Source organism: Diabrotica virgifera, chromosome 6 (genome assembly GCF_917563875.1).
Source record: "Diabrotica virgifera virgifera chromosome 6, PGI_DIABVI_V3a".
Taxonomy (NCBI): domain Eukaryota; kingdom Metazoa; phylum Arthropoda; class Insecta; order Coleoptera; family Chrysomelidae; genus Diabrotica; species Diabrotica virgifera.
The window spans coordinates 86,679,190-86,691,498 of record NC_065448.1 but is presented as its reverse complement, the minus strand read 5'-3'; the positions used below and the strand labels follow the sequence as shown (position 1 = coordinate 86,691,498).

General features: G+C 34.4%; 1 protein-coding gene across 1 annotated transcript in view; it reads right to left on the bottom strand.

The window, feature by feature from the left end:
* The window catches only part of LOC114332090 (sialin), an 81,573-nt gene extending 72,409 nt beyond the window's left edge, over window positions 1-9,164 (bottom strand). The window contains exon 1 of the mRNA XM_028281799.2: window positions 9,005-9,164. Within this exon, the coding sequence (XP_028137600.1) occupies window positions 9,005-9,023 (19 nt within the window). The 5' untranslated portion in view covers window positions 9,024-9,164. The remainder of the gene's footprint in view (window positions 1-9,004) is intronic.
* Between the last annotated feature and the right edge of the window lie 3,145 nt (window positions 9,165-12,309).

Genomic DNA, 12,309 nt, shown 5'->3' with positions numbered 1-12,309 from the left:
GGAATAAGACTATTCACTATTCCTATGCTATTCATTCAATTCAATCTAATCATGGATGAATTTATAAAGAACGTTACTAAATAAAGAGAGAGCCTTTGAGCATGGGATCACACATGTTCATTAACTCGGCCCATGGAGAGTTAGAGCCATCTTCTCTAACACTCACATGGGTAATTCCTACCTGGCGCGTCCATGTCGCGGGGGTGGGCACCTCTCACTTCAGTAGGCCGGAGTGAACAGGTGGCGAAGTTCAGGTAGGGACCCAGTTCTGTGGGGTATAACGCGGACCCCTGCCCAGGGATACGGGTGAAGACCACAACGGCGGAGACGGCGTAGAAGAGGATCTTCGGTTCGGCGTCAATGGCGGAAGTGGCAGGCCTGTTTTTTCGGCATACCACTGCAGAATCGGATCTAAAATGGGCGGTTGTGGATTCTGGTTGGCAAAGAAACATTCGACGGCGAAAGAAAAGGAGCAGATTGGGCTCTTTAGTCCTGTAAGACAACCAATCTAAAGGAAGAAAACCTTGATTACAAATTACCCGGTCCTCCAGGTAGGGGGTTAAGACGTCAGGCCGGTTCCCTGTCACTTGTAAAAATTAGAAAAATACCAAAAAGCCTAAAGATTGCCTCGGAATCTCGGACGGATTAAATAATAAACGACTTCGGCGACGGAAAAGGATTATGAACATTGGCACCTGGAATGTGCAGAGTATCAGCGGAAAGATGGAAGAAATAACTGAAGAAATTAAAAAACTAGATATGGATATAGTTGTCTTAACCGAAACAAAGAAGAAAGGAATAGGTATAGAAAAAGTAAACAATTATGTACATATATTCAGCCGAGTTTCAAAACACGAGAGAGCGAAAAGAGGAGTATCCGTTCTAATACACAAAAAACATAAACATAAAATCACTGACTTTGAAGCAACAGACGAAAATATAATAAGAGTAAACATAACGATAAAAGAAACACCTATTACGATACTTGGGATTTATGCAATCAATGATGATGAACCTTACACAAACAAAGATGAGTTCTTTGCTAAAATTAACGACGAAATTACGAAAATTGGAAATAGAAGAAAATTGATAGTTATGGGAGACCTGAACAGTAGAGTAGGTCGTAAAGTAGATAATAAGGTCCCTACGGAGAAATAAACCAGAATGATAATGGTGAGAGGCTAATTGAAATATGTGAAAACCATCAATTAAAAATAACCAATGGATTTTTTAAACATAGAGATGTACACAAGTACACCTGGACCCAAACTACAAGAAATTTAAAATCAATTATAGACTATGTCATCATAAAACAAAATACTAATATGCAAGTACAAGACACAAGAGCATACAGAGGAATAACATGTGGTTCAGATCATTATGTCGTAAAATCAAAAGTAACCTGTCCATTTAGATATAAAATAACACATAATCAAACAAATTGTCAACCGCAACAAGAAGAAACTTTGGAAAAAAGAAGTTATAATTTGGATAGTTTGACCCAAGAGAGTACAAGAATAGTATATCAACAAAGACTGGATGGCAAACTAATGAATATAACTGAAACATCAACAGTAGAGGAGGTATATAGAAACGTAGTCGTTAGCGTTAAAAAAGCTGCAGAAGAAGCACTCGGCTTTAACACTCAAAGACAAAGTGAAAAACTATGGTGGAACCAAGAAATAGAAGCACTCGTAGAAGAGAAAAAACAAGCGTATATCAGATGGCTGAGCAGTAAACAACAAAAAGATAGAGATGAATACCTGGAACTCAAAAGAATAACAAGAAGAACAACAGTAAAAGCAAAAAGAGAAATGTGGGATAAGAAGTGCCAGGAAATTAATACCTACCTGGGAGGCAGAAAATGTACAGAAACATGGAAGTTCCTCAATAACATAAGAACTAACGAAAGTAAGAGCACAAACATTCAATTAATATCCACACAAAAATGGGAAAAGTACTATGGGAACTACTGACAGAAAATAGGGACGAATACTTAACTCAATCACCAACAGAGGTTAACATTGAAGGAGAAGATATAACAATACAAGTGACAGAAATTAGAAAAGCTATAAAAGAACTGAAAAACTGTAGGTCTCCAGGACCAGGGGATATCCCAGCCGAACTAATAAAATGTGGATCACAAAAATTGTTTGAAACCGTCACTTGGTGCATAAATCAATTTATAAATGGTTCTCCCGTACCCGACGAGTGGAAAATTGCTTATATTTCGTCGATCCATAAGAAAGGAGATAAGCTTAAATGTGAAAACTATAGAGGGATATCAGTGACTAGTACATTCAGCCGTTTGTATGGACGAATAATTAGAGACCGCATTGAGAAGGAGTACAAAGACCAAGAGGAAGAAGAACAATCCGGTTTTCGCACAGGAAGAAGCTGTACTGATAATATCTTCTGCCTCAAACAACTAATAAAAAAAAAATTAAGCACAAATCAAGAAACCCACCTCATGTTTATTGACTTGCAGAAGGCGTACGATACAGTTCCTGTAAACAAACTCTGGAACGTGTTACGACAGACGAATATTAGTGTCACCTTAATAAAAGCCTTAAGAAATTTGTATGAAGGGTCAACATCACAAATAAAAACTGGAAACAGATTATCGCAAAGCTTCCTGGTTAATAAAGGTCTACGTCAGGGGTGTTGTGTATCACTGACCTTATTTAAAATATATGTTGCAAAAGAATTGAAAGAGTGGAAACGAAAATGCAGAGGCATGGGCGTAGACCTTGGAGAGATTTGCTTATATACATTGTAGTTTGCTGATGACCAGGTTGTTATAGCAAACGATAAAGATGATTTAGAGTACATGGCAAGGAAATTACAAGAAGAATATAGAAAGTGGGGACTAGAAATTAATACAGAAAAAACAAACTACCTGCCAATAGGTACCGAACTATCGAACATCACATTAGAAAATAATGAAATCATCATGCCCTGCGACCATTACACATATCTAGGAATCGTTTTTGACACAACGGGGAAAGATGATGAAGAAATAAAGAGAAGAATAACACAATCCAGAAAAACAATAGGTTGTCTAAACAGCGTGCTGTGGAATCATGAAATAGGAAAAAGAAGAAAACACAATATCTACGAATCTCTTATTAAAAGCAGTCTATTTACGGAGCAGAAACTTGGCGGATAACCGAAAACAACAGAAGAAAACTGGAGGCAGTAGAAATGGACGCTTTTAGAAGATCAGTAGGAGTGTCACGCAGAGAGAGAATACGTAATGATGAGATAAGACAGCGAATGGGGGTTGACGGCTCTCTAACAACAGACATAGAAAGAAAACAGCTGATATGGTAAGGACACGTCCAGAGGATAGATAACTCAAGACTCCCTAAAATAATTATGCAATGGGTACCACCAAACCGCAGAACGAGAGGAAGACCCAAGAAATCTTGGAGAGAGGGAGTAACGAAGGCGATGAGCGCAAGAGATCTTAGAGAGGGCCAATGGGATGATAGAGTGTCATGGAAATTAGGCATCGGACAACGTCGCAAGACGTTTTAAAACCGATTGATATATATATACTAAATAAAGAGGGTACAGAATGGGAGTACCTAATAAAACTAAAATTTTCAGTTACGCATACGATTCAATTTTGATAGCCCAAAATGAAAGTAGTTTTTCAAAGATTGGTTCACACATTTAATATAAGAGCAAAATAATTCATTTAACATAACGATTTCAACTCAGTAACTAGAACAATAGTAAACATAAAGAACCAATGAGATGCACACTTAAAGTCGATAGGGTTTGCATTGAACAACTATTGGAAATAAAATTCCTAAGGATTACACTATCCAGCTAAGAAGACGTTGAAAAAGAATTAAGAGATCAAGTACAAAGAGTAAATAGATTAGCGGGGTGCCTTAATAACATAATAATGTATCGGTGTAACCGACACATTAACTGTGAGATGAAATCAAGGATCTATAAGGCCAGGGCCAGGATAAGACCAATAATGACGTATGCATCAGAAACAAGACTCGACACCGCCAAAAAACAGAGTGAAACATTTCAAAAGAACTCAATTAATTTACCTCATCCAAAAACCAAAAATTGTAAATGTATCGAGAAATACGATTATGTATTTGTTAGAGAAACTTTAGAGAAATACGTTATATTATTTTGCAGTCATGTCTAATTTCGGTTTTCTGTGTTTATATTATCGTTCGAGAATTGAACTTTTAACGTTCAGTTTGTGAAGCAAAAAAGAGTTACATTATATATTATAATGGCCTTTGGCGCCGCGTTTTTTAAAGTTTAGATACACAATACGTGCTACTTTGGTATTAGAGAAGCGCAGGAGTAGGATTGTGCACTCAGCAATATTTTTCCTGAGAATTGTAGAACGAAGTGAATTTTGCTGACTTTGCAAACTGATTTTTGATGGTTTCCTACTAAGTAGGTTGGGCTTAAAATACGTTTTGTTTTTCCCTATTGGTCGATAAAAAGTGTAGGAAGCTTAGTTATTTTTTTATTATCAATGATGAGAGAAGGAAGGATTGAACTTTTTTCTTATTGGCTGATTGGATGAGTAGGGTAGAATGAAGAAATTGAGTGGGATTTGGGAAGGAAGCGTTTTGGTTTGAGGAGATTCATTCAAGTTGTGAGATTAGAGAATTTAAGTTTTGGAAGTTGAAGTCAGAGGTTTAGTTGTAGCCTCGGGCAGAGACCGCTTATAGCGGTTTCTGAAGAGTTGAGTTGAATTTTTAGTTTTAGTTTTTTTTAAGTGGAAGTTTGATTGAGAACTTAAATGAGAATGTAGCCGGTCTCGAAGTTTTATGAAGAAATCATGGCGTTGCCGCATTAGGTGTCAATATTAATAATAAATATTTCAAGAAGTTAATTAGAAGTTATTTAAATATAATAAAAAGTCAATATGAGCAGATTTGGAAATTTATTTATTTTTTTTTGCTGAAGCTTTTCATGGAAATAAACATTGTTGTACTACTCTTTATCTAAGTTCGGTGAAAAGTGCGTGCTTTGGACATTCACAACGTAAATAATGAGGACAGGACTATATGACAAGGTATTGTTTGTAAACCTTTTTATTGTTTTTGTAAACAGAGTCTCTTATATTGTCTACAAGAGATCCATCATTTCATTTTTAAATTTTTTAATTTTAATAAAAAGCTGATTCATTTTATAATAATTTTTTGATTGATAATATTATTATCTGATCCCTTTCTCTTGTTCATAAGTGAGAAATCAACATGAGAACAGTAAGGTAGGTCATGATATATTTATATTTATGTAAATGTGTTTGTATCTTAACTATATATCTTAATCAACTTTTTATTTTAGTTATTTTTTTTAAGTTTTCTGTATGTTTCGTCTTTCATTTTCCTTTTAATTATAGCGCCCCCCGAGCATTTGAGTTTGTATTATATTTAAAATCTATTAAGAATCCACACCCCTAGATCTCTAAAGACTTGGAGCTACCGAGGTACCCCGTAAAATTACGTAGCAGCAAGTATAGATATTTTTAGTTGGTTTAATTTGTCGAGTTACATATTATTATTTCTTTGCCTTTGTTATCCACGCTGGTGTTACAAGAGAATGCTGAAAAAAACAGAAATGACAATACAAAGAAGAATTACAGAGAACACATTTTGAGACCGAATAAGGAGTGGCAACATTAGAACAAAATAAATATATTTTACATGGTATAAACAAATGAACATTAATAGAAAAAAATGAACAATCTCATCTGAAGAATGGCGGATAAATATTGGACAAAAAAGTCTCAAGTGTCGTTAAAATATCAAGGGACAAATCACCACGTGGTAGAATAAGTACAATCCGACCGCTCAAGAAATGGAGTTACAGTCTTCCATAGAGGCAACTACCAGCCAATCAACAAGCAAAAATGATTATAGTATAAGCAGTGTTCGCGCTGTACAAATCGAACGTATTCAGAGTAAGTTAGGGATTAGTTTCCAATGCGCAGGCGTCAACGTAAACTTATCCTGGATATGCTCAGAATTTTTCGCTCCGCGAACAATTTTCGGATTCGTAATGTAATGACGGGTTGCATACATTAAGGTTAGAGAAAGAAGCCTTTGGTTGTCCCTTTCTTATTTCGAAATCAATGTATGTCAACAAAGAGAAAGAGAATAAAAGCAACAGGCAAAGGATTAACTTTCTAAAAAAAAATGAATAACCATTTTCAATTTCGTTGCAACACGAAACTACAGCCGCATCATTATTCCAGTTCAATCAGAGAGTGCAGCAAGCACCTCTACCGGTTTCGAAACTTATTAGTCTCTCATCAGGAGGCACATATGCTGCTCTCTCTGACCCAACTAGGACAAACCCCGGCGTGCAGTCACGGATTGCAACGAAAGAAATGGCAGGGATGCCATAGCGGCAACTGCTATCAAAAAACTAAGTTTTCAATCTAATAGCACATAAAACAACATCAAAAAATGTCATTCTACATCCTACCAGACTGAAAACAATGGGAACCTTCTCTGGTAACACCTCCGAGGCTTCTACAATTTGCAAGCCATAACGGATTAACTTTCTATTCATCAATGCCTTTCTTAGAAGTTAGAAATTTGATTAGCGTCTTTCTTTATTATTTCCACATTATTTAGATAATTTGGTATTTCCACGCTGAAATCCGGCTTACATTTTTGTAGAGAGTAAAAGATTGTTATGTATTACTTGGAAATGGCAGCTTGATAATTAGATATAAAAATTACCTTTAACTTCCTGGGGGTTGAACATTATCTGAAGGAGGGAATAATTTAGTAAAGCGACCATTTCCAATTTTGACATATATGTATTGAATTTGATAGGTTGTGGCATTGTGTTGTGGTTTATTACACCACAAAAATAATGAAATATAACAAGACACAAGAAATAGTTTCAGAATAAGTTTTAATTTAATTTTAATTAGTTTTTTTTTAGAAATATATATTATATTCAATAAGAGACTAATTTAACTCATAAATTAAACTGAAAAATAAACCACAATAATATGTAGGTACTTATAAGCTCATCTAGATAGAAGAAATTAAGTAAAAACAGAGTACAATTTATTGTAATACATACTACCGTAAAAGATAATTATCGAATATCGAATGAAAATAATACTAGAAAAGGTACCTACTTATTTATAAACATACTAATGGAAAACAATGACAAACACAACTAAAAAAGCTTTAATATAAAAAATATTAAAATTTGTTTGAAGAATATTTGAATGATACAACACTTAACATAATTTTAAAAACCAGAATCTACATCTACAAGTTATTTAACAAAACAATATTTTAGGTTAAGGACAGAATGTCAAGAAATATTTTGTGCGCCTGTGCAAACTTAAAATCCGAAACAAAATCCTCGAACGTCGAGAGCGTATCCCGGACACGTTCAGGATCTTTTATCTGTACTGCGCGAACACCGAATTGAAAATCCGGAGGGTGTTCAGAGGGAAAGATTTGACGTCCGCGAACGCTCAATTTTGTAATGGGCAGGCGTTCTCCGTCTGGGTATACCCAGGATGTCCTGCGCGATCAAAGCTATAATATAAAGGAAGAAAAGGGAACGAGGAACAGCAGAGGCTATGTTCGCTTTTAACGTTCTCGTGCAAAGACAACTAGATATTAACCAGGATATCTATGTCTGCTTTAAGTATAAATTAATAAAGGATTTTGATAGAGTACGACATCAGAAACTCGTAGAACTGTTAAAAGAAAAGAATGTGAACAGTTGAGATATACGGGTTATTGTCAATTTGTATTCGAATCAAAAAGTAAAAGTTAGAATCGAAAGTGTCGAAACAGAAACTATAGAAATCAAAGGAGGTGCTAGACAGGTTTGCGTGTTATCCCTATTGTTATTCAATCTGTACAGCGAAACTAATTTTAAGGAAGCAATATTAGAGGAGGAACATGATATATCAATAAACGTATAAATTTTGAATAACATAAGATTCGCAGTTGACACCACTATTTCTGCAGGGAGTCTAGTAGAAGCACTAAAACGCTTAGTAAATATATTACATCAAGTCACTATAAAAAATGGACTACAAAGGAACGTTAACAAAACCAAGTTCATGATTATTTCTAAGCAACATACAGTAGGAAGGCTAGATATTGAGGGAAAACAAGTAGAAATAGTGAAAAACTGCAAATATCTGGGAACCTGGATAAATGAAAACAATGACAAAGGTAGAGAAATCAAGACACGCATTTAGATTGCAAGACAAGCATTTATAAAAAATGGAAAAAATGTTTGTTAATCGTAACGTTTCTCTGGAGCTGTGGATAAGAGCCCTAAAATGCTAGGTCTTCTCGACTTTGTTGTATGGAATGGAAAGCTGGACCCTAAAAGTGGATAATGTAAAGAAGTTGTAAGTATTTGAGATGTGATGCTATAGAATGATTTAGAAAATACGGATCCAACGAGTTACAAATGCAGAAGTGTTACGAAGGCTACAAAAGGATTGTGAGGTCCTAAAAAGTATCAAAACAAGAAAGCTGGAATATTTAGACCTTATTGCTAGAGACGCGAAATATGAGATATTAAGGCTCATAATTCAAGAGAAAATGAAGGCTAAAATATTCATAAGAAGGCGAAGAATTGTCTATCTGAGAAACCTAAGAGGGTGGTACAGTTGCAGCTCAGTAGATCTTTTCAGAGCAGCAGCCAATACGGTACGGATAGCTGTGATGATAGCCAACCTCCCATAGGAGAACATATTACAAGAAGAAGAAGAAGAAGAAGAAGAAGAAGAAGAAGACAACAAAAATAATACAAATAAGGGAGAAATAAATATATATGTAATGCAATACCATATATGTCAAGATGTAAATAAATATAGGTAAATAATACAATAATGAGATTTTGAAAAGTTAATGCAAAGAGTTGGTAATGGTAATGCTTTTGAATCCATTTTAACAGATACCTATGTAAAAAGTAAAATATTGTAAGTAATTTTATAAATGCTTATTGTTACCTATTGAGCCTGGCTTCATTCTTTACAGTTGTGGTTTTCTGAACTTCACTTAATTTTTGAACGGTTGCGTTCCACACACGCTGCGCTGCCAAAACAAATTAAATTTTAAATCGATAATATTTAATAATCAGTTAAGATTTTTATTATTTATTATGATAACAAAAAATCATAATTGATATACAGAATGATTTAACATAACGAGATTATCTTTAAACGAAAAAAAAATGCTCCTCCATAATAATGGCCTATCTTTTTCCCTAAACGTTTACGTTTTGCATGTAAGATAGTATGTGATATAATGTTATTATAAGTTCCCATGGATTAAATTCTCACGGTTTTAATTTACAGTAAAATCCTTATCCTAAACCAGACACATAAAACTTAAAAAGGTACGTTGTTTTTTTACCTTTCACAAGCTGATAAGTCAAGTACTACGCCAAATCCCGTTCGAATCCACCCTCAATCTTCCCACTAATTTAATTACCTACCCCGACTCTATAAAAAGGCAGATTCAGATATGAATTCACATAGTGCCTTTAGTTTTCGATCAGTTCAGTCTAATTGCGAAGTGTTTCATGGCGTCCGAAGTAGGGCGTTTGTCAGTGGCGACGCGTGACTTTTTCTAAAGTGTTACCAAAACCAGATGCAAAAAATCTTATCTAAAAAAATGAAGATATGGCTAAATGTATATACATATTAGTGATGTAACGAATATTCGTATTCGCATTCGCATTCGCGAATATTCGCATGTTTTTGCATATTCGCATTCGCATTCGCATTCGCGAAATTTGTGCGAATGTTTTGCGAATATGAAAACCAGAAAAAAAATAATTTTAAGATAATATTAGGTTAATAAAATCAAAATCTATTCACTTCTCATCTTTTTTTTATTAAGAAAAGGTAACTTAACCTCAAACATGCAGCTACTCTCAAATGGAAATATGCAGGATACAACAGCAGACGAAGAGATGGAAGGTGGAATGAAGCGATAACTCACTGGAGACCTTGGGAATCCAAAAGAGGAAGGGGCAGACCACAGATGAGATGGTCAAATGACCTAAAAAGATAAGCAGGGACCAGATCGACAGGATTAGCACTGAAACGAGAAGAGTGGAAAAGGGGAAGGCCTACGTTCAACTTTGGACAAATGAAGGGCAATAGATAGATAGAATTTAACCTTGTATAATCACATTATCAGCCTTCACTTTTTTTATTCTTTGGTATTATGTAATAAACCTTAACATTCAGATTTAGTTACACTAATTATCAATTAACTTTTCATTATAAATTTAGGAAACATTACAAAAATAGAAACAAATTAAAAAAAACTGAATATTCGCATTCGCATCCGCATTCGCGAATGTCGGTAGTAGATATTCGCATTCGCATTCGTATTCGCGAATGTTCAAAAAATGACATTCGTTACATCACTAATACATATAGCTTCAATAATATCATTTTGTATATCACTTGAAACTCTCGAAAAAACAGTTGATGTTTCTAGATGTTGGCAAAATTTTTGATCTTTTTTGGCAATTAATGTTAACAATTCCCTGTAATTGCCTCGAATGTCAGAGCCGTCGCCCTCAAAATGACCACGAAACGCTAATTCTTGTTCGGCCAAAAAACATACGGTACATATCTATTCTAAGTGAGCTAAGGATATACGAGTACCATCTATTTTTTTAACAAACTCATTATGTTTAGCAATATTTGCTTTAAATGCTTGGTTAAGAGAACTTTTGATTTTTGTTTTGCCAAACTGAATCAAATTGGGTATACATCTTACATGTAGGTAACGGAGAAATTTCATGTATCTTTTTTAAAACTCTAAAACTATTTAAATCGTGAACCTGGTCCACCCATTTTTCTGTAAAAACCAGAAGACATGGCCAACAATACAGTCTATTTTTCTTGCAACCTCATAACCAAGGATTTTCACTGTACCAACTAAATTTAAAATATCGAGCTAATTTTTTAAATTCCTTTTTTAAATTAGGTCTTTCATTTTCAATAATCTCATTTTATTTTTCAATCAGAATTACTTTTCAAGTAGTTGATCGATTACGCAGCGACACTCATCCATGGTGAACTGCACGCACACTTTTTATTATAGGTACTGTTAGCAAATTTAAATCTGGTAACAGCCCTACTGATATACACAGCGCGCTTACGCCCATCGCTCCTTCAAAATTTTCACACTAGCCGGTCCCGAGCCGCCCGAGCGACAGCGAGATAACCATTCATTGTCACCACAAATGAGACTGGTAACAGAATATAGTAAAGTGCAACTGAGTCACATAAACTCGCCAATATTTTCGTGTGTCCTAGCTATTTACTGAATTAGGTACTATTAACACATAATATAATAATATATTTCTATTGGTAAAAATAAAATAAAATAATAAATGGAATTATTCATCGTCATAAAATACATATTTATTTGCAAGATTTTTAACTGTTACCAATGGTAACAGTGGTTACATGGACGCTTCGCCAGTGGCGTTTGTTTTAGTAAAGTATATTACAGTTTTAGTGTAGTGCCGCTTACTCATTCATTGGTAAGTTATTTAGATTTCTTGATTCATTTCAAAGATAAAACAGAGATATTTCCTCTCTTAAAGAGTTCCCAGACCGGGGCGAGGCTGTTTAGAGATATCAACTTTAGTCACTCTCACTTGTCTGATTTGACAACCAGCTCTTCCTTTCTTAAAAGCCGACCCATTGCGATATCAGGTCAGTAAACCATCTTAGCACGTGCCATCACGACCTGTTTTTGACTTGCCAAAAAATGTCAACGATCTGTTTTTGAGTGAATAAAGAACTTTCTTTTCGGTTTATTTTGCAAATACAAAGTTCATCATAGAATTAAAGGACAATTTTTAATTCAGAAAGATTTTTTTGATGTATTATTTGTAAATATATAAATAATAGGTTATTTTAGTTACCAAAGAAACATGAAAAGCTTTTTATTGGTTTCACTGCGGACAATGGTCTAATTAACTTCACTCATCAAATTTCACTTATTAAAGGGCCGGTTGTTCGAACGCTAATCAACAATGATCATTATCAAATAATTAATTATTGTCAATGTCAATTGTTAAAACATAATTAATTACAATTCTGAGACTATAATCAATTAATATAACAATAATTATTAACATAATTAATAATAAATCTCATAATTGTAATTAATTATGTTTTCAGCAACCCAAACAAAGTTGACATTGACAGTTTTGGTGACAGTAATTAAATATTTAATAATGATCATTGTTGATTAGCGTTCGAACAACCGGCCCTTAGAC